This window comes from Pteropus alecto, unplaced genomic scaffold (genome assembly GCF_000325575.1).
Source record: "Pteropus alecto unplaced genomic scaffold, ASM32557v1 scaffold22, whole genome shotgun sequence".
Taxonomy (NCBI): Eukaryota; Metazoa; Chordata; class Mammalia; order Chiroptera; family Pteropodidae; genus Pteropus; species Pteropus alecto.
Window position 1 is genome coordinate 14,673,663 of NW_006434839.1, and position 24,647 is coordinate 14,698,309.

General features: G+C 34.7%; 1 protein-coding gene across 1 annotated transcript in view; it reads left to right on the top strand.

Annotated features, from left to right (window-relative positions):
- CADPS2 (calcium dependent secretion activator 2) overlaps nucleotides 1-24,647 on the top strand; it is a 472,387-nt gene that overhangs the window by 332,840 nt on the left and 114,900 nt on the right. Inside the window, exons 13-14 of the mRNA XM_015588309.1 lie at nucleotides 5,638-5,774; nucleotides 7,939-8,126. Coding sequence (XP_015443795.1) covers nucleotides 5,638-5,774; nucleotides 7,939-8,126 — 325 coding nt within the window. The remainder of the gene's footprint in view (nucleotides 1-5,637; nucleotides 5,775-7,938; nucleotides 8,127-24,647) is intronic.

Consider the following 24,647-nt stretch of genomic DNA (forward strand, 5'->3'; position numbering starts at 1 on the left):
GGATAGGAAGAGGAAAGTGTGTTTGTGCCTCATATGAAGGAGAATACTGTCCGTGACCTCTATCAGAGGTATCCTTGGGCTGCTCCAGGGAGTTCTGCCTTCGTGTTTTCCTCCCTTTTTTGACTTCCATAGCATTCCTCTTCCTCTTTTCTTGATCTTTGCTTGGAGAACAACTTTTTAGAGTTATTAGTAGAAACCAAGAGAATAATAAAATTAATATGACTAGTTATAGAAATAAATATGTTCCTAACCCAGTTAAATATGCTTTGTTTTTCATTTCTTTGCTGATCAATAGCTGGTAAGGGTAAGTATTTTCATGATTTTTTTTTTTTTTTTTGCTTCACTGAATTAAAATTTTTGTAACGATATGATTTTTGAAGGAATATCATGACCTTGTTTACAATGTCAGTCTCCTACTTTCTGGGCAAACCCTGAATTTTTAGGTTAACCATAATTTATAAAACAAAAATGTTACCTACCATTCCCGTGGGCATAAAGGTAATGGTTATAAAATTGTTAACAACGACATGCAAAAAATTGCTCAGTAAGTTAGATGGAGAAATGCTAAATTATGTATGTGATATTATTTTCACTAAGTAAAAAAAAAAAGCATTAATAAATAGGTAGAATTTTACGAAAACATTCACAGTAGATGAGTTAAGCGCAAGGACCAGCCTACCATTCCCATGGGCATAAAGGTAATGGTTATGAAAGTGTTAACAACGACATGCAAAAAATTGCTCAGTAAGTTAGATGGAGAAATGCTAAATTATGTATGTGATATTATTTTCACTAAGTAAAAAAAAAAAGCATTAATAAATAGGTAGAATTTTACGAAAACATTCACAGTAGATGAGTTAAGCGCAAGGACCAGCTGCTAATCCATTTCCTCTTCTGAGTTTTTTGAAGTATCTGTATTATAACGTTAAAAAAGAAAACTCATTTTTAAAACTAGGTATACTGAACGTTTAGAGATAGTCTGAAGAAAATAACAAATTTATCAAATCTAACTTATTAGAACACAACATTACTATCTTTTTTTAAGACATAAATAATGGTATATATTTATAGATGTCTCTGATAAGTGAATCTATTCTACTTCTCTATTTCTTTGACTCTCAAGATATATAGAAATTCTAAGGAAATAGGGCAAGCTTAAGGGCCAGGAATTGTGCTGCTGTCCAATTTTTTTTTATCAAACAGTGCACTGCCTTTTTCCTGACTAATAGACATTCTTTGTATAATCTATCCTTCTTTGCTGTCTCCAGCCAAAATAACATGCAAAGACCTTGTCTTTCATTTCTCTCATACATATATGGAACATAATACAATATGTATGTTACATAATACAATCCAACACAGTACTAGTTGACTTCCAGTAATAAATGGCAAAAACGAACGAGAAAAGTTACCTTCTTTTCGATTTTAAGTCAATTTTTTATCCTTTATTATTTGATTTTATGAGCTAATTTTCCTGATTGATCTAATAAGTTAAATTTCACACTTCATAGGTAAATTTGTCTTACTTTACATTAAATATATTATTTCAAATAAATGTTGAATATTGGTTTGCGTGGCCTATGATTCTAGGTCTGTATGTGTTGATTAAAATTGTCATCATGTGAAAATATTATGTTATTTGCTGCAGAAAGCAAGATGTGTAAATCTATACATCAGTTTTTAATCAGTTTAACAAAAACAAGCTAAGAAATTATTCGGGTCAATAATAGAGGTGTGAACAAACTTCTAATTAATACATCTATCAAGCATTTCTCCTCAGTCTTCAGCATGAAACATGTATACGTAAAACAAACATAGAAACCAGGCTGATCTACTTAAAATTTTAACAGCTATATGTGTGCTATTAAAAGAAGAATAGTTCATACTTCTCTGTGCCACTTTTAACTTCCTATAAATTTTCAAGCTCAGTGAGAGTCTGAGCTAAAAGGAAAGTATAATCAGACATAGAGAGCCATACATGCGGCTGCAGGCAAGCTCCTTAACATCGGACAGTTGGGCAAGCTCCTTAACATCGGGCAGTTTTAAACGAAGTTACTATGTTTCAAAAGGTTCATTGCTGCTTAGTTCAGCGGACAGTTTTGCGGAGGACGTGGTAAGCGCTTAACCAACAGGACCCTCTTTCTGAGCCCTTTAGGGGCCTGAGTCCCAGGTTTTGCAACCTCTGTGGTCCCAGTGCTAGTGCATGGCCACCTTCTCTTCAGTCTCCTTGTTCCTTCCCCTGTTTCTCCTCCTCCTGATCTCTCACAGCACCAGGAGCGGAGGAGAAAAAAAAGTAGCATCTTTCAAAATCAGTTGCACAGGAAAGAAAAATTTAGCTTAATGTTTTTCCCATCTCACATTCTGAACTCCGATTTAGATCACTCTTGGCATTTGGGTTCTGAGCACACAGGGGGCAGCTGTGGTCAGTGCCCACTGAATAGCCTCCTCCACAGTGGGGTCTACCAGCTTGCTAATAGTCTTCACACTGTTTTCTTTGCTAGCTGTTTTCAAGTCGGCATTAACTGTCTAAATGGGTACTGTCAGCCTATTTATTCTTTTCTCTTGACTTCCAACAGTTATTACCCTAATGAAAAATTTAAATTTCCATTTGAATAAAGCCTCTATAATTCCTTAAAGCTGTAGCAAATAGTAATCTTTCTCAGTTTGGTTTTTATTTCATCTACTTTTACCATACCCGGTGACAGTACCACTTAAAGATGCTGGAGCATATACCCAGCTGTTACCATAGAAACTCTCCACCAGTATCCTCAATTACCATGTCCAACATCTGTAGTTAGTCCATAGGTTAATCATCACAATTTATGACAGTTTTACAGTATATCGTTTAAGCGCATATCTTGTGGGTTTCTTTTGATAATTTTCTTATACTATTTCAGAAGACAAACTGAACTGAAATTTGGCATTATCAGTAAACATTTGATCGTGCCATGAATAATTTTCCATTTAAAATTAGTCACTGTAATTTTGGGTTACACTGTCTCCAAGCCTTGGATTTGCTTATGTTATTGATTGAAATCACATTTTCCATTTGATCTAGATGATGCCTCTCTATATCTTAAGAGTTAAATGTAGATATGCCTACAGAAGACTATATGAAAATATTCTTTTATGAAAATAAGAAGCTAGATAATATTTTAATGATAGCTGATTTCCTATTTTAGTTCATGAGAGAATTTTAAAGTGAAAGATTTCTCATACAGGGAGATCAAAACTGTTGCCTTTTCAATTTATTTTTAAATCTTTATAAATTCATGGAAAGTAATGGAATAATGCTGCATGATAACATATATTTGCATAAAATATTTTGAATTGTGCTTAAGACACAGAAAGGAAGAAGTAGAAAAGATTGGTCTTTACAGCCTGGGTTTTGAAGGCGGGATAATCTCTAAGAGTACATTTCACCTTCATAGAATTATAGCCCCAGAGAGATTGTAGGGTTTGTTTTTTTTTAATTGAATTTTTAGAGTGCTTGTTTTCTCAGTCAATATAGAATCCGTATGTGTGATTTAAGTTGCTATCACGAATATTATTTTTATCACTAATGGTAGTTGTTGGAAAATTTTATATTCATGTGTGTGATTCAGAAAGGTTTGTCACATTGATAAATATGTGGAGTTATGTTTCATGAGGAAAATACTTCATAAAGTACATTCATTTTTGAAAACAATATTGAACTGTAGAAATGAACCATAGATTCATTTTTTCCAGGAACTTATATATTTTAAAGACTATACCTATAATTTTGAGATACAAATTTGCTTCTACAAACCTTTATAAGTAAAAGGAGAATTATGGATTTTTTTTTCTCTAAACTTTATTACATATCCTGTTCTCAACAGACAAGCCATCAATGGACACTATTTTTAACTTCTTATTATGATCTTCTCTAGTAAAAGAAATAATGAATAAAATTCAGCAAATATTAAAAAAAACTAGTAACTTAATTTCATAAAGATGATACTAAAACATTTTTTTACTCAGAAAACTAAAGATTCTAAGACAAATTCTTTAAATCATAATTAATTTTCTGATTTTATATATATGCCTTGCATTTTTCCGTATTCTGCCTCCTCATTTGATATTATTTTACATTATCATATATTTAACTTTATATTAAAAGATGAGGCATAAGAATAAAATACGAGATGCTGAATCGTCCCATTTCTCAGTTCAGGAAAAGCAGTTTGTTCATCTATTTAACACTAATTTACCACGTGTAATGTATTCAATCATTCAGATAAGTAATTTTTAAATATAAAAGAATACTTATGCTACTTTCATGGATTATTATAACCTCATACTTTACATCATCTGCGAACAGCCACTCATTACTTGCTGCATTCACTTTTGATATTGATGTGAGATAATACATTAGTTTGTATATCCTCTTTTTTTGAAATGTGATTCCGAAGACCCTTCAACTTGAATTATATAGTTCTTCCATCCACAAATATGGCTGAAAGTTGAAGTTGACATGGATCAATATGATCTGGGCTAAATATCTAAATGTGACTGATTATGTTAGCATCATGTCCACAGATCGATATTGAGTTTTATTATGAGCCTGACTCTGTAATTGGGTTTAATCAATAAACTTTTGTCTCTTTTTTTTTTTGCAACTTTAGGATTTTACCATATAGGTTTTGAAAACTACATTTAGCTTACATTTAGGACTCTGCTTCTTGTGATGACCAGAAATGAGATCTATCTGTTAATTTTAAGGAACAATGGAGCCTCAGCTTTACCATTGTGAGGAGAGCCCACTTTTATCTTGATAACTGGTTGCTTGCCCAGTATGCACGACATTTCTAACAGCGCTAATGTAGCAACACCCCAGCACTTCTTTTGGGTGGTGTGTGGCTCTTTCTCTCAATCCTTAGTAAATAACTCACATTGAAGACTTTGACAAAACCTACCATTAATGAAAGCAATCATAAAAGCTTGCCTTTTGATAAACCCGCAGGGTCTACAGGCGTTGAAAGATGCAATCTGTAAAGAACAATAAATTTGGGCCTTTGATTGAAGTGCCATTTGGGACGTTATGCTTTGTCTGCATATTTGCACAAACATGATGCTCCCTTTTTCATGTTTCTTAAACTTGAAGCTCGAGAGCATTCATTGCCATTTCTACATTAAGGTTGATCCCATTAAAAGCTCCATAAAAAAAAAAAAAAAGACTGGAAGTGATCCAGCTGATGCTCGTATGTTCATTTCTGCCCTAGTTTGCCATTTGGAAAGCAGGCTTCTGGCCATCATTGCAGTTTTTTATGAATAGACTTGGGTTCTTTTCCAGTCAGTTCCTTCAGTCATTATGTACTTAAAATGTACCTTTTCTTAAAATTAAAAAATAAGATGATTTCTGTGATGGATACTAAAAGGAGCTTTGAATAAAAATAGGGTTAACCCATTCCAAATGATTTGCGAATTTTTTTCGTTCGTTTTCATTTAGGCTCCTAAAAAATTGCAATTTATGTTCGTACGGTGAATTCTTGACATAATACTTTATGTAATAGAAGGTTGCCTTCTGCATTTTGTGTTTGTCAAAAACTGCTTGTTATTTGCCCGTTATTAAGCCAGAAAAATAAATGTATTATGTATGCTTTTCTAAATTTACAGATGCAGACCGTTTTCAGAAACACGGTATGGATGAGTTTATTTCTGCGAATCCTTGCAAGCTTGACCACGCCTTCCTTTTTAGAATACTTCAGAGGCAGACTTTGGATCACAGACTGAATGATTCCTATTCTTGCCTGGTGAGTACAAGTCTGTCTGTTTAGTACCCTATAGGGTATAATTAAAGAGGTTTAAAAGTGAGAAATGCTTGTTATGAAGCAACATTTTCTTCCTGACTCGTTTAATAACTGTAGTTGGAATTAGGGATGAAGGATTCCAATCGATTGCTTCCCAATTTGAAAATTATACACTTGAAGACCACTGCTGTGCCACTCAATAGACAGGAGAATAGACTCAAACAGACTCTGAAATGTGGTTTATCAGTCCCTCCGGAGAAGGCTGAATGAAAATAGAAGGCTTTAATGAACATTTAAAAAACCTGTGCAATAGAATTTACTGACAACTGTACAAACATTTTTAAGGTTTAAGTTCTGTTCACCAAATGTTGATATCTTTCATTTCTCTCTTTTGTTCCTAGAAAGACAACCTAAGTGACAAGGGAAAGAAACAGTGGGATAAACAATAAGACAGGGGCTAGATGTAACAGAGGAAAGCTTTAGTTTCATCTAATCTTCAAAGGATCATTTGAATTCCTTAAAAAGAAAGAAAAAGGAATTGAATTGAGTAGCTAAACTGCTACCTGGTATGAGTTGAAACCAACCAAAATTTGCGATACCAAATATAATTTACTTTTAGAAGGATTGCCGACTCTTCAGTATATGGGTGTTAAACTATAGCTTAGGAATTAGATGTGCCTCTTCAAGGATTTATATTGTTAGTAGCAATTCTGGAATTTTTCCAGCCAGAATATGCCTGTTTCTATAACCATTTAGTCTCTTGGCTGAACATTATGCAATAAAGTTACATTCTCTTTAAAATAAGATTTCAGAAAGAATGTGCTCCCAGCTCATCAGAGATGATGTTTCAATAGACAAGAAAAATGAAACTTATTATCATGATCACACTGATGGTCCATTAATTCATTTCTAGATTCTTCATTAAGTGCTTGTTATTCAACGTGTAATTATATAGTTTAAACCTAATCTAGCCCGTTCTTTACAATTACATGGAGAGTAAAATAAATCACAAAGCCTTTGATATCTTTCCATAGACAAGCACACATGGAGTGAACATTAGTAAGGGACACTTTGCTCTTAGATTCTATTCAGTGGAGTTAGTTACTGAATACTGACTCCAGAAGTTGTTTTGATTATGTGGATGACCCCACGTGTCACATGGAGTCTGAGGAAGACACTGCAGTGTGTCTTCATTGGCACCTAGTGGATAATGAGTATGGGGTGATTAGAAAGAGAGTTTGGAGACAGGATAACCCTGGATGTAAATCATGGCTCAAGAACTGATTTGCAGTATGGTCTACAGCAATTCACTGAACATCTCTGAACTTTAGCTTTTATATTTGTAGCATGGAGATCATAGTAACTACCATACGTGGTGGTTCTAAATAGTAAAGATATATTATGTGTAGTATGTCTAGCACATTGCCTGTACCATCACCATAGTAAATATTTTGGTGTTGTTTTTTTGTTCTCTTCCTCCTTTTCTTTATTGCAGTTTATCTTCCTACATTTCTCGCCATTCTTTTCCTTGTCTTACAAAATCATCTTGTCCCCTTTTAAAACCCTCCATGCCCCCTTTTTTTTTTCATCTTAAGTCAATCCAAATAGATCCATATGATACATGAAAACATTTTATAAAACAAATACTAACTTTGTTATATTCATCACAGAAAGACAGACAGAATGAGGACAGTGTTCCAAATATTTAAATCCTCAGTACGTGTTTACCACTGCTAGACTTACTGGAATTTTCTTTTGGTTCACTTTATAAAATGCTTTTGGTAACTAGGCAATTTCAATTACAGTATCTGCTTTGCCATTCTCTTTTTAATTGATTCATACAGAAATTGCAACTTTTGGAATGTCACTCTTTGTGAATGACAATTTAGATAAATTTGACTAATTTTGAATGACGGGGGAGCAAAACAGGTTGCTCATGCCTTGCCATGGCAATAAAGAGAGATATTAGGTTGCCAGTGTCCTAAATCAGTTCCAAGATTGATGCTATTAGCCTTTCTGAAAATAACATGAAAAATGCCACTAATTTAAAAAATGTCAAAAAACACTTTAATGCAGCTTCTGCTTATACTGGCTAACAGTACCTGCAGAAAAGCGGATCTTAGTACAAAAAGAAAAAAAAATCTTTTTTTTTTTTTTTCTTTTGCAGGGTTGGTTTAGCCCTGGCCAAGTCTTTGTGTTAGATGAATACTGTGCCCGTTATGGTGTGAGAGGCTGTCACAGACATCTCTGCTACCTTACAGAACTGATGGAACATTCAGAAAATGGAGCTGTCATTGACCCAACCCTGCTCCATTACAGCTTTGCATTCTGCGCCTCTCACGTGCATGGCAACAGGTATTTTTACTTGCAAACACACAGTGAAATGTGTAGGATCGACTTGGGAAGGGAAAAATGTACTTTGCCATTATCACCTAGTAACAGATTTTAAATAGCAAACACTTCTTAGAAGAGAAAAAAAAAAAAAACCCACAAAGGAAAAATGTACATCAATATGCTGTTGATTTAGGCAGGCTGCACTTTATGTTCCTTTTTGCCATTAAAGCCACTTGAGAGAGAGGGTGGGGGAATATCTGAGATTAGAAGTTGCCTTTTAGTTCCTGTGGACCATCTAGTACTAGGGTCTGCACAGCTTAAGTGTCACTGGTATTTCTATTGTAATGCAGGTTTCGTTGGTAGGTTTATGTATTCCTAATGATCCTTGCCTTTCCACTGTGGAGTAAGCTTTTACTGATGAAGCAAGGTGAATGATGGAGTTGATGCAATGTCTTCTCCCAGCCCCTCCCCTCTTCTACACTTTAAAAATAAGTATCGTCTTTTAGCACCCCAGTGACCTCACCTCTTGCTTTACCAAAAGGGCAGAAAATCACCTAAGGCAAGCCCCCAAAACTACATACTTCTGAATTTAAAATCTCTCCATGTCATTCTCCCTCTTTTCTTTTAATCTTGTTCCAGAGAACTTTTGCTAGGGCTCCTCCCATAAAGGAGGCGCTCCTTACCCCATTCCCTTTTTACCTTCAACCATTATTCCATCTCTCCCTCTTTATATTTTCTTTCTTCTCACAAACCCGTCAAAGCTTCACCTAGCCTCACAACATGACACAGTGATCAAGAGATTCTGAAGTCAGACCACCTAGGTTCAGATTAATTCTTAACTGTGTGAGGCAGGGCAAACTTCTTACTGTTTGGGTTCTCCTTTCATTACCTATAAGAAAGACGAACTAATATCTCAGAAATTATATACTGTGGTAGGGATTAAATGCATTAATATGTATCAAGCACTTAGAACAGTGCCTGGCTGAAGAGTGGTCAAAAAGCATTAACTGATAGTTTATATGACCTTAAGTATTGTTATCATGTCAAGCCCTTTCCATTGCTCTTTTCCCAGCCAAACCTCTCACTATCCCCCCTGTCGGCTTCTAGCTCCTCACTTGCCAACGAGGTTTTTCGAGACGGATTGTTTAATGACCTAACCCTATAGCCTCTGCTCCAGCTTCTCTTAGTCTCATTGAAAAGTTGTTTCTATGAAATATCCAAGACCCTGTGCTACCTAAAATGCTGCTTATCTCCCCTGAGGCAGCACTGTCTCAGCTCTCCTCTTATTTAGTTTTTGACCATCACTTTGCTAATAGTTCCTGTTCCTCCAGACTCCAAGTACAGTCTAGTGTTTTTTCTCTCGTCGGTTTTTGAACTTGCTCTCTTCCTTCTGAGAACTTTTCTACTTCAGTGAAAAATTCTACTTCAGCGATCTCACCCCTTTCCAGAGCTTCAACTGTGACCTCTCTTTGTACAGATAATTTCAAACCAATTATTCTCCTAAAGTACAGATCTCTATCGACAGTCTGGGACTTGAATGTTCTGCCAGCACTTTCAACTCTCCTTGTGTAAAATTAAATCCATCTTCTCACTAAACCAGCTCCTAGTAGAGAGCCTGACAAAAAAGTAACACTCCTGGTACAATATACGTGTTTAGTAAGTATTTGATGAATGAATAGATAACTTCATTATTTATATTTCTATCACTTCCATTAATGACCCATGCACTTTTTATTCATCTTTTTTTTTTTACCTCCAAACCCAATTTGTTGCCAGTGTCAATACCCCTTCAATTTGTCTCTATTTTTACCTTTTCCACGTACCTCCCCTAATTCTGGCCTTCATTTGTTCATGCTTGTCTTTTTTCGTATCTCTGCTGCTTTTTTCTCCCCATAGTAGTCTAACAATTGCCTTCTAAATTACAGATTAATTTTTACTATACTTCTTTTCAAAAAAAATCAATGATTCTCATTCGATTATTAAATTAAAAATAGGTTTCGAACTATAGTATTAGGGTTTTCTCAATATCACTGCATCCTGTCTACCCAGCCTGGAGTCCAAGTATTCTCCACATAATCATTGCCCCAGACAACCCGTTTATTCTCCCTGTAATGTTTCTCTTTTTCCAAGTTTGTAACAGTCAGATATCACAAAACTCCTCTAAGACTTCTGTTAACTCATTCAAACACTAAAAAAACTTCTATCTGTAGTTTTCTTATGAACTTTGTCATGTATACTTATATTACACACACACACACACACACAGTCTACTAAATCATATCTTGAAGGCAAAAACTAGTTCTCATTCACCTATTATCCTCTGTAAACCTTAACACAGTGCCTTATATGTTGTGAATACACAATAAATACTTGAGTTGAAGTTGCCACTTTTGCTATTTCTTATCCCGTAATAGAATAAAACTAATGCTAGTCTCAGGATCTGCTCAGGCTTTGATCTCATTATGAAACTCAGCCTTACTTGAAAATTAGGGGGACGTTGCAAATTGTAACATCCCATTTTCCCATTACCCCAAACTAAACCATCTGCACTCAGCAAACTTGGGGGAGTGGGGAGGGAAACAGGAGACAGTCAGGATGGCTAATCTCTGGTAGATAACGTGTGAGGAGCTATTTTACTAAAACTGTCTCTTATCTCCGAGCTCTGTCTTCCTTCCTCCTGACCAATGGATAGCAAAAGACAGGCTCCCAATGTTAGGCAGCACTCCGAAAAGTGGGACGATAAGAACAGTGCTGTGAAACAAGTGTTGTATGATCAGATTATTTTAGTCATTAACACAGAAAGGTAAAATCAAATTGAGAACATTAAGTAGGATTTTCAGCTAATGCTCCCCCAAAATGTATGCGTTTGAGACACATTTTAATGGAAAGTTACTGAGTCAGCTGAGGAGCTGCAACCACCACCCAGGAGGCAGCCTGATTTGAATCTATAGGTTGCCATAGTTACTTTTATTCCGTAAAAGTATTGTTTTCCTTATAATGGTGCACTGTAAAGTGTAAATTAAGGTATGTTTATATGTTCATGAATGTATTAATAGTACACATTAAATTCATTTTCCAGGTCAAAATAATTACCTATGCTGGTGTTTTAGAATAGAAATTTGAGTCAGTCTCTGATTCAACATTTTGGTTACATGTAGCTTAAGAAAAAAGAGAGGAAGAAGTGTAGATTTTTAGGGAAATTTGAACCTCAGTTTAGGGTAGAAATTATCCCAGGTAAGCTGAAAGGTATGATGTTTCCTGTAATTTTTAGAGTCAAACAGATGTCACTCAGAAATGTCATGCTGTCACAATGAGAGGATAAAAAGAAGCAGAAGCTCTCTACTTGAATCTCAGCTGTAAAATTCGCAAACCGACCAACGATGAGCAAATCACTTTATCTTTCTGAAATTCAGAGCTCATATTTAAAAGAGGAAATACTAATGTGCAGGTACTCAATAATTATACATTATTATATCAGTATTGATTAGTTATTATTCTAATAGGCTTCCCCGTCTCACCCAGCCATAAGAATGTAAATTGTAAGAAGAAAAACATGAAAAATAGGTAGTTAGAGCTGGAATACTTCATGCGAAATGGAAATATTTCAGTGTGTGTGTCATTATACTCTTAATTTATTTGCTAATAGAATATTCAGGTTTTAGCAACCTCCTCTTGTGAAAGTAAGCCTCTCTTGTCCATGTCTGCAGCATCTGATTTATATAACGACTTTTGTTAAAAATACTGTCAGTGTCAAGTCTGACTTTTCAGTCAACGTTTGCCATAATCTCTCTTTGTGATCATTTTTACATCTGTCAAGACACACATTCAGAGAGTCATGTTGCTCATTACCTGACCTACCTCTATCAAACATTCAAAAGGAAAAAAGATTGCCTTTTGTTACTGAATGAAGTGAAGGACAACAGTGCTGTCTGGATCTGAAATTCTCCCGGGAGCACATCCTTTTACACAGTGTTGAGCTCTCTAGGTGTGTTCCTTCTATGCAGGCACATCTCTGAATAGCACTCTGAGTGTTTCAGGAATAAAAGAATGGAGTTAAACAGAAAAGGTCTGGCTGGTACTAAGACTGAGGAAGAGAGAAAAAAGGAAAGGAAGAAAGAAAAAAGTGAGTCAAGGACAGAAACAGACACGCTCCTGCAGGATGATAGCCACACACGCTGTGAATAACACAGCCACTCACTCAGCGATAGTGCCGCTAAGGACTGACAGGAGAAAAGAGACTTTCAGAGACAATGCACTGTAGGGCAAAGGTCTAGGTTGATATGTGTGGTTATACATCTTGGTTTTGTAAGTCAGGCTGAGGGCGGAGAAACTAAAGCAGCAACACAAAATGGCTTTTCTGTTTCAATTTAATGTAAGATACGCAGTGCATTCACCGACTCGTCTGTGGTTTAGTAGGGCCATCTTAGAGCTGCTACACACCTGACAAAGGCCAGCTCACATGTGCTAGCTTTCAAGTACAGGGTGCAGGAGTACAGTGTGACTATAGTTTATATATAAAGCAATCCCTATTTTCTCTGGAGTCCAGATCATATCACTGAGTGGTAGGCAACCTTTATGGACAGCAGTCAAATCATATCACGATACCTCCATCTTCACAGATGATAATCTTTCCTTTTACCTATGACTTCAGAAATTATATCTCAACTTCCTGCCTCTAGTTTTAGAGATGATATATTTTTGAGTAAAATCCTAGATAATTACATCAAATAGAATCATTATGAATGTTCATTACCACTTCTTAATTCTAGTCCTAGATATATGGCATAGAGAAGTTAATTATAAATGCCATACAAATTCCAAATCTAGAAATTCACTTTTGGGACAGGCGGGCAAACAGATCAAATGTCAAAGCAAAGTTATCTTTATGTACTGTGTCTAGTCCAACAGACTTCCTCCTGCATACTCTGTGTGCAAAGGTGGACAGGGCGGTTATCAGAGTGAGTACCTTTTATATACACACTGCTCGTTCTTTTTTTGATTCTACCAGAAGCTATAGAACAACCCCAGATCTGCCTCTAACTTTCCCAGGAGTAGCATAAGTCTCCACCCAACCTCAGATTCAGTACTCAAGCAAGATAATTATGCCTGTTAAAACGAGATAGACAGAAAAGACAGAGAAAGTGAATGGTTTGGGAAGAGACTTGGTATGTTGGAAATAGCACTGAGCTAGGAACATCTGTCTTTCAGTCCTGAAAATTCTACTTATGAGCTATTTCACTTTGAGCCATTGGTCTTGTCTCAATTTCCCATCTGTTCATTGTGAATAATAAGATTAATGACATCTATCTAATATGATTCCTAACTAGGTCACAGAAAATTGTGTAAGCACTCTGTAAATGACAAAATATCACTTAAATATCAAGTTGGTGATATTTTATATACAGTATAGTAGTTAAATGAGCTTTTGGAAATTGCTCTATAAAAGACCAGCAATGCAAAGGTGACCTTCAAGAGTGTCATTGTTGTAGTGGCATGCTCTAGACAAGTCTCGAGCCGGAAGATCAGGCTGGAGATGCATTGAGTAGGTACCTCTCGGCATCCACTGTCCATCCACTGGCAGGGTTCTGGGCCCTCCCCTTCCCCTATGTCATCCCAGCCCCATCACAGTATGTCTCAGAACATGTTAGTAACAAAAGATTTGGTCTACTAAGGAATCTGCTTGATGGCTCGATACTTTATGACCACAAGTTAACAGGTTACACACATCCTGTAACAAACATAACCTCGATCTGTTGCTGGAAAACATCATGGACCTAATGTGGTAGTGACAAGACACAACCAAAAGCGAGAGCCAAGACCCTCCTCTCCCCCATCATCCAAGGTTAGCAGGTCACCAGACTGCAACTTGGGAAATAGTTACTAAGGCCACTTAATCGGTTTCCTCTGTTTTCTCTCCATACCATTCACTGACAGCAAACAGCTCCTGGGTGTTTCTGAAACAATGTGCAAAAGAGCCTCCTGAAGGTAAATCGTTGGGAAAGAGACAAAGCAAAATGAACGTTTCAGCATGTGTTAGAATATAGATCAGGAGTACAATGACAGAAGTGTGTGAGCTACTCCTCTGGTGTAGCTTGTCTTAAACTTGAGACCTTTAAAGGCTTCTTAGCATCCAGTTAGGTGTGGAAAAGTGTTTGGGGTCTTGAGTTGCACCGCCATGTAGTTTTTTAACATACTAAAATTTTTAAGAACATAGTAGAAATGTAATGCTGTTAACATGAAAACAAGATGAAAGGCTGTATATGTACATCTGTAACATTCATTGTTACTGTTGCCAGGCAGTTCGGGATTTTTAGATCTATGATGATGCTCAGGATTGGCCTGTTACAGTCCTTTCTTGTACTATTTTTGCCAAGATTTGGTATCCAGATTATTGTAGCCATATGAAATGAATCGGGGAGCTTTCCTTCTTGTTTTGTATTAGATTCAAATAACTTGTTTTTTTTTTTAATTAATCAATAACTCATCTTTAAAACCATCTGAGTGTGGGGACTCGGTTGTGGAAAGACATTTAATTATTGCATCAGATTTTTTGTATATATATCACATTGGCTTATTGTGGATCATGTGTCACTCTATCATATATCCCTGTAGTCACCAGATTGTACTTGACAGTAGAGTTGTAAGCCTAGTACCAGACTCAAATAGCTATGTTTTCCTGTATCAATATTGCACCTTCGTTTCTGTGTTTATAAAATGAAGCTCATGGATTATACTAATCTGTATAATCACCACATTAGAATCACTTGAGGATTAAAAATAGTGAAGCTTAAGCCTCACTCTTGAAATTTTTTTTTCAGTCACAGTTAACATTTAATACTTTATGTTAGTTTCAGGTGTACAACATAGTAGTTAGACATTTATATAATTTACAAAGTCTAGTACCCACCTGGTACCATGCATAGTTATAGTATTATTGACTACATTCCCTATCTATCTACTGTTCATTTATTTTCATATACTCTGGGATTTGTCTGATTTATCTGCCCTGATATTGAATAAGTGTGGATTTCTTTTCATTTGATCTGATTGGGATCTGAAGATCCATGTTTGTCATCAGTTCTAAAATATTATCTATTTATTTATGAAACTCCAATTACACATATATTAGGTATTTTGTCTTCTGTATCTCTTAATGTCTCTAGTATATATTTTATCTACTTATTTTTCCAGCACATTCTATGTAATGTTATCAGTTCTGCCTTCTAGTTCAGGACTTGAAAAGTTTGTCTGTAAAGGGCCAGATAGTAAACATAAATATTCTGCGCTTTATGGACCATGTGGTCTCTGTCACAATTACTCAATTCTGCCATTATAGTGTAAAAACAGCCATGCATGATATGTCAATGAATGCGTGTGGCTTGTTTTCAATAAAATTTTATCACAAAAACAGGTGGTGGGCTATATAGTTAGCCAATCCTTCCTCTCCCTCCTTAATTCTCTTTTCATCTATGACATCTACTTTTTAATCCACTTTTAAACTGTTAATATGAGTTATTAAATCTTTTAGTTCTTGAAATTCTATTTGGTTCTTTTTGAACTCTGCTTGGTCATTTACAAATAGCTCTTATTCCTTTCTTGGTTTTTATTCCCTTTTTTGTTTTTTTAGACTTTTTATTATTTTATATTGTGATTATTGCAATAACGAAATTTTCTTATGTGTTTCTTATGTGTTATCTATGGCTTCTGCTGACATTTACACCTTAGTCATGTTTTCTTATTTCGCTAGAACTTTTTATAGTGAACATATATATTTGAAACTAATCCGTGGGAGTTTTACAAGGCTTGGATTGAGAATGCTTTCCTCCAAAGAAGATTTGCTTGTGCTTTTACTTGGTGATAGGGGTGCTACTGGAGATACTTTATTTTCTCATCTTGGAGATTCCTTGATTACACAGGTAGTATGCAATATAATGAGGTCAGGCTTATGGTGCATATTCTCAGGAAAGACCATTTTCACTCAATTTATAGGTGTGTAGAAACAAACAGATTTCCTTCTCTCCCCTTTGCAAGGTTATTGATTCTTTCTAGCTCATCCTTTCACTGTTAGTGTAGCCCAATTAACGGTCCCATTTTTCACAGGCATCTCAGTTTCAGCAGCTCGTGCACATTAGGCCTCTTACCCAGTGGTCCATTCCCTTGATCATAGCTGTAAAGCCTCCTTGGTACCAACATTTGCCTGCAAGGCAGCCCTGATATTCACTTTCCCCTCGACTTTGGTTTCAGCCCCTGATTCACTTTTTGTTTTCTTGCCCTTTGGAGATTTTTTTTTTTTACTGTTTTATAAGTAAGTGTAGCACAATATTTAACACTGTGTTTGTTATAATTTATGCAGCGTTTAGGTGTTTTATAGTATAGTGAAGAGGGATTTGGGGAGTCTCAAGTAAATCCACTATATTAGGAACAGAAGTCACATGATAAAATCTGCACTTCGAAAAAAATTAGACCTCTTTATGAAGAACTTCCTGTTATGCCTCTGCTTCAGGCTCCCCCTAACTGCTGCTTAAATATTATTCCCAAACTGAACCCTCCTGAAAATCTAAACTACATCAGATCTTTGCACTTTTGCCCTTCTTAAATGTAACTGTACACTTAACTGTGTGATTTTTCTTTTTATGCTTTTCTCTGCTATAATCTCTGTTAGGCAGACCAGGGATCATTTCTGTCGTCCTCATATCGTATCCCTAGGACACAGCCAGGTTCCCAGTATCTATTCGTTGAGTAAGCAAATGGATGATATTGGACCATTTGTTTATGAATTGTATAGGTGACACGTTGGGGCACTTCATAAGTAGAATTAAATGTTCTTAAACACAATGAATTTTTATAGCCCACAGAAAGACTTTATATAACCAACAAGAATGTGCCATTTTCCACTATGGAAATTAATATAGTTAAAACAATGAAATCCCCTTTTTATATATAAAATTGAAAATAATTGTAACATGTGTCAGAGACCATAGTTGATGAGGTTGCAAGGACATTAATAATTTCATGCACCATGGGTCAGAATGTAAGCTGATAAGTGCTTTCTTAAAAAGCAATTTTGTAATATTTATCAAATGCCCTAAAATATCCCTTTTGCCTTAGTTAGCTCGGGCTGCCGTAACAAAATATCATAGACTGGGTGGTTTAAACAACAAAAATTTATTTTCTTACAGTTCTGGAGACTGAAAGTCCAAGAACAGAGTGCCAGAATGGTCAGGTTCTGGGGAGGCCAGAGAGACAGCTGTCTTCTCTCTGTGTTATCACATAACAGAAAAAGATCTCACTGTTCTTCCTGTTATAAAAGCACCAATCTCATCAGATTAGGGCCCCACCCTTATGACTTCATGTAATTTTAATTATCTGCTAAAAGCTTTATATTCAAATCCAGTCCCATTGGAGGTTAGAACTTCAACATAGGAATTTGGATGGGAGGAACACAATTCAATACATAGCACCATTTAACCTAGCAATATATTTTCAGGAATTTGTTCCAAGGAAACCATCACAGATTAAAATATATAGTATAAGATTATTTATTGTAGTAATTTATATGGTAGGGAAAACAAAGAGGAAAAAAGTCTAAATTTTTCCTAATAGAGTATTAGATTAATAAATTATGGCACATTCATGTAATGAAATGTCATAATTCCATTAGAAAGCATATATTAGAATATTTTCATATAAAAAATGTTTATAGCTCATTAAAAAGAATAAAATTATGAATCAGAATGTACAATATATCCTTACATTTATTGAAAGAAGACTGGAATTATATTTACCAAATAGTGTTATCAATTATTTCTGGTTGAGAAATTTATAAGAAATTTTCATTTTTGTCTTTGTGTTTTTCTGATTCTCTCTGTTCAAATTATGGTGTGTCTATAGTCCTTTAATTTAAAAAAAATGTCATTTAAGAAAAATATTAATGTTAAGTATGGGGCAGAGAGTGATATTAGTATCAGAGAAAACTACACCAACCATAACCCTCTTTATTTTTATTATGAAATCCCCTCCCCCAATATTTTAGAGCTGTGTGCAGTGGCGAGTTTAATTTAAATTAGTCCAAGAATGTTCGGTTGGTTGTTTGCAGAAGCCAATTATCAAAAATCTTGATAACTATCCTTGGTATATCACTACCTTAATACAAAAAGTAAGTCACAAGATCATATGTATTCATAGAGTCAGGTTATGCTTTCTCTGTAGAAATGTCTACTCTTTAAAAACCTTCAAAAAATAGAATGCAGTAGGAAATTCAAATAAGAAAAGAATTAGAAGGGAGAAGTGTTTGGAAAAAGAAAAATAACTTCAAAATGTTGTCTTTAAACTTTTCTCACAGAAAATCTGTTTCTTCTGTCTCAGTGAATGTATAACAGTCAAATTAATTTCTTCTTTGGATATGTAAAATTTCAAGAGAAGTAAAAGGACATTGATATGTAATATATGGTCATCTAAATGATATATCATTTTGTTTGAAACAATAGGAGATGTTATAGGTTGGGGAACAAAAATAAGAAGAGATTATTATTTCCTCCCTCATCTTCCATCATTTCCTATTCTCGTGCTGTGTCTTCCTCTCTTTTTGATTCTGTTCACAAATGGATATTGGTGGGAAATACATGAAGTGCAAAGTGACTTTTACCTGCTGTGCTTCAGGCAGAATTGACAATTCAGAAATACCACCTTCTAGGTGTCTCTCCCCTTCTCACTCTCTTTAGGAGAAGCTAAGATGTCATACATTCCTCGTAGGCTAGAGAAGGTGAAAAGAAGCCTATAAGAAACTCAAAAGCACCATGAACTGCATCATTTGCCCACTTCTTGCTTGCAAAACATCTTTTACCACAAACAACCAAACTGCTGGCATAGACAAATTTACCTGATGAGTTGGGAAGAGAGGAGTTTCCTGGGGGAGAGTGAAGGAGCTCTATCTCCTCAATCTATCAGACTTGTCTATACAATGTTGACTCCTGATGTGTTTATTCAACCTAAAAGCTGCCTGAGCTCTTTGCTCTAGGCAGTATGTAGAGTATGAGAGATGATAAAGCCAAGGATACACTTATCCCTCAAGTGTCTAAACCCGTCCAGCTGGTAAAGTGATTGAGAAAATAACCGTAGAAGATGTTACAGTTTTCATTAAGTAATAAAACAAATGCATATCAGCACTAAATAATGCTTTTGAAGTGAGAATTGTGGGTCGATCCCATGACTAAATAATTTTAGGACATGCTATTTAAAAAAAGTTAAACAGATTTCTTTACTCTCAAGCTTCTCAGACGCCTTAATATGCTTTAGTTTCACTATGAATCTGCAAGAAGGTCTTATAATTTGTGTTGTTCCAAAAATACTTGGACTGTTTAACTCTTTTGGTTGAGGTATGTCACAGGACCACTATTCCTTAAAACATTTGACAGCCAATAAATCTTGAATAGCATAAATTATAAAATCCCTTAGTTAATGGAGGAATTTCATGAAATTAATTTGTACAGGCCTTAGTATGTGTAGGAACTATTTTTTGGATGAATCTGGCTTTCAGAAAGGTATTGTGTATGTATGCGTGTGCACATGTGAGTATGATAATTTCTCACGAAACAGACTGTGACCCCTAGACAGATGTAAGATCAGGCTATTAAGCATCGGCAGCAGAAGGTCCTATTATACGAATTCTATTTTTTAAGAATCTTTGAAGTATAATTAACATAGACACAATTGCACTTGGTGTTCAATTGCCTATTATGCAATATCAGAAGGAAGTTCCAAATCATACTTACCCGACAATATCTATAATTAAAAGATATGTATCTACTATTAAACTGTTTTATAATTTTTTCATATCTTATACTTCTATAACAGAACACTTTTTATTAAAAGCATGTAGTTTCAATAACTACCAGGCCCTAGGAAAAAAACAAAAATATTAAATCTTGATACATGAGAATACCTTCCCTTCTCATTGAAACCACTTTAATATTTAATTATTAGTGTAGAGTTAAACCCAAATTAACATTCATTTCTTTAATTAAATTTATTAAGGTGAGATTGGTTAATAAAATTATATAGGTTTCCAGTGTACAGTTCTATAATACATCATCTGAATATTGCTTCGTGTGTTCACCACCCAAAGTCAAATCTCTTCCCATCACCATATATTTGACACCCTTTTCTACCTCCCCCCACCCCTTTTCCTCTGGTAACCACTAAACTATTGTCTGTGTCTATGAATATTTGGCTGTTTGTCATATTTGGTTGTTGCTTTCAGTTAAATATCTCACATGTAAGTGAAATCATATGGTTTTCAAAATTTTCCGTCTTACTTATTTCTCTTAGCAAGAATATCTCAAAATCCATCCATATTGTCATAAATGGCAAATGGCAGTATTTCATCTTTTCTGTGGCTGAGTAGTATTCGAATCAGAAAACTTGTCTTTATGTTAGAATTTTTAGTAACCACATTTTAACATAGTCTTTTTATCAATGTCAAAGAGACAAAGAGACATTATTGTTTTTACTATCTCAGGAAAAAAATTCCTGAGATTTAAAGTAAATAATTTCACTAATAATTAAAATGACAAATAAACACTAAAAATTTTTTGCTAAGTGTAAATAAATACAAACTTTTTTAGAGATCTTTTTACCCAGAATACTTAACTGTAATTCCTACCTTTGTTTGCTTTTCAAAAATTTTTCTATTTTCCCTACTGCTATATGATAAAAGATGTGCCAAATAACTTGTGCCATATTAATACTAATAAATAATATTTGTGATATTACTAATTCATGAATTCTCATAGTCTTGTAGGGCTGATATTTTCATGTTTTATGTATCACTCATTCATTTCTTTGACATTTATGTATTGAATGTCAACAGTATACCAGCTACTATTCTAGGCTCTAAGAGTGCAGCACAAAGAAGGCAGACAATAAACTAATAAATATGTCACATGTTGGATAACAGCCACATGTACAATGGTAAGCAATAAAACATGTTAAAGGAAAGAGGCCTATGGAACGAAGGGTTTCACCTTTACATCTGGTGGTTAGAGATAACCTCGCTAATCCTGAGTCTTGTCCGTAGAAATGAGAAGGATGGGAGTGAGCAAGCCATGTGTGCACCTAGGAAAAGAGCTCCCGGGCAGCAGAAGAAGTGCATGCAAAGGCCTCGAAGCAGAGCATCCTTCATACGTTTATAGCTGCCTAGGAGACTAGTGTGTCTGGAGCTAGAGGGACTTGCTGTGAGGGGGTAGAGGAGGTCAGAGAGTGAGTGTGGGGAAGGAGGATCATATAAAGTCTCGTAGACCATCATAAGGGTTTTGGCGTTTACAATGAGTGCCAACATTACAGGGATAAGACTTATGCTTTAAAAAGTTTCAGTATGTTGTCAACACTCTGACAAGGAAAAGACTGGAGAAGAGAGACCAAAGAAGTTGCAGCCATACTCGAGAGAGAGCTGATGATGGCTGGAACCAAAGGAGAGGAAGTAGAAGTGGTGACGGATGATCAGGTTCTGTCTTAAAGGTATAGCAGACAGAAATTACTTTAAAACCTGAGTTTATAAAGCTATTATTTTAAATCTCTTATTAATCTGCTAGATAAATATTCTTAAAACATAACTGGTTTAAGTTTTTCTCAAGGCTTCTACAAGTACATATTTTGTAATGTATGAAAGCACATTTTAGGACTTCCTTTGTTAAGATTTCTTTTAATTGAATTGCTGCTTCAATGATAGGATTTTAAAATTTATTGATTTTTAAGCTCTTTGCCTTTAGACATTTAGGAAATGTCTGACGTTCATGTATTTAAAATAGTTTCACCATTATCGCATCTCAGATAAAGCTTCCATTTTCTAGTGTCTTTTTTTTATTGCTCTTTAGTATTTTCTGTAAAAATGGGGGAAAGAAAATAAGGCATGAGCACTAATAGCACTGACTTTAGAATGCAAGAAACCTGGGTTCAAATCTAGGCTCCAGCACTTACTAGCTGTGTGACCTTGGGAAAGTAACCTAACTTCCCTGAACCCTGTCAGCCTCCTTCCTTAGAGCCTGGAGAAAGGGTGGTTATGAGCATCCTGTGTTGTTATTCATACAAAACAGCCAGCACAGTACCAGGCACATATTTAAAATATTGAAACTGATATTTGCTGTGTTTGTTTTAGTAATGACCATGACAGGAAGATATTGATGACACAGGAAATATTTGCATTTATTGAAAGAATAATTTTAGAAGGAGCTGTTACCTTTAGGCTTGACTGTAGTAAAGTTGCCATCTATTCTCAATAATTTAGATATAGAAGACCACTTCATATACCTAATGTTCAGTACATAGTCTGTTACATACATTAAGATGAGGACGTGTGAATAAGAGCAAGTCCAAAATATTAAATGTTCTATTTAACCTGTCAGCATGTACCTAATTGAGTAATAAACTCAGTAAAATGATGACCCTTCACTGTGTATAAGTCTTTATCTCAGCGAAGGTTGACATAAGTGACGTCCCCCTATTTTACCTTTCTCACCTTTCATCACCTGAACTCCTAGCTCCATTCCTTAGGTGGGCAGTATGCCACAGTGACGTTTAAAATGACAGACGACTTGCCAGATCACTGTGGATCACAGTCTCCTTTGACAGTTAAAGCAAACAGGAAAATTCTCTCAAATCTAACCGTGTGGCATGAGTCAGAGAGCAAAGCCAAAGGACATGTCAGTCATCAGGACAGTAAAACTGTGTTCTTTGCTCCTTTCCATCAAGTGTGCATAGGTGTATTTAGTAAAATAACCACCTGCAACTTTGTGGTATGAGTTTTTATTGCTGTCTATTAAATAACATAATGTAGTTATGGTTTTTATTTGAATGCCCAAATTCGCAAATTAATGATTTATATAGAACTCTCAGGTTAAACTTTTGTGGTCATTTTCAATACATATTCATAAGATATTGTATTCATAAGTCTAGGTTTTGTGCTGTCATTTGCTCAGTGAGAATTGACTCAGAAATAATAAATGAAAAAAATCCATTATTAAATTATTATAAAACATTGGAGCTAGCTCATATTTCATTGCTTTATAATTTATAGGTCAGATTTTCTTTTATTCTTCCTAAAAATATTTGGAAGACCAATGTTTTGTCATTATTTTTTCTGAACTTAACATTCAAATGCATTCTGATGGAAAAATGTGATACATTATTCTGATTATGATATTAGATAATTGACATTTCCCTATTTAGGAACAAAATATAATTGTAAGAAATATTTTCGAAGCATAAATTCTAGCAGCACGCATGTTTCTGAAATAAATTATTTACTACATATTGGAAAAAACTTCAGACTTAAATGATGCTTTGATAAATAAAAGGTCTTTATGTCAATGCGATTCAGGTATAACTTTAAAATTAATTGCTTTTATCCTAATTGACTAGTTTACAACCATCATAGAAACACACACACATATATGTATATATATAAAGAAACAGTGGAAGCATCAAAAATCTTATTGGGGAAAGTTATTTTAAGCATTCATTTTCTTTGTTTTTCATAAGCTTTGTTTCTACCTATTTTATACATAATCGTTAAAAATTAGTAAGTCGGAATGATAAATGCATAACTCTGAGAATGAAAAGATAATCTTTATAAAAATGAGCTAATAGGGGAAGAAATTATTGCTATTAATTATCAAGTGCAAAAAGATTCATTTTGTTGTTGAAATATGTAGATTTTGAAATGATATGAAATTACTATACCTTTTCTTTTGTGTTAGCAAAGACAGTTAAAATGTATGTGTTCAGAATTCTAGATGATTGCTATACACTCAGATACTTAAATCGATACAGAATAAATTCCAAATCTCTACCATTTAATGTATTTTATATCTTCAACCCTAATCTTAGTAAAAGAAGATTTCTGTTCAGTCTTCATAACTACTTTTAAAAGTCCTAATTAATACTCACTTTGATTCCATAGGGATATTTGTTTAAGCATAAAAATCTTGAAATATAGCTGGTCTTTTCTGTGGGTTTTTATTCAAACATTTATTTTTACATGTGTGCACATATTTAAACAAGATAGAGCAGTAGACCACAACTTGTATCCAAAATTTCTACATTTCTTACAAATAAAATTAAATCTCCTGTTTTATGTTAGTTTAATTTTTATTTGGAAGAGAAGCAGTTAAGACATTTTCGTTAGCATTCAGTATTTTTTTATAATATTTTCATTCAGGGGATATTCATTTAATTGGTCAAATGTTTGGTACCACTATAAAACTCTTTTCACTGCCATTCTCAAGGACTAGTCATTGTTTTCTGTGAATCTGGAAAATATTTATTGTAATCCTTTACCTTGAAGGCCGTCTAAAAGAGAATAATTTTGTTCCATTCATTCCAGGTCAAAATATGAAGCAAATGGCTATAAATATCTCCAATAAATTTCCACTGTAGACACAAGTAATATGTATACTGTAGACTGATAAGCATTTTCTTTAATTATTTGGATTTTTCAGAACTATATATACATATTCGATATAAAATATAGAAAATAAATTACTGATT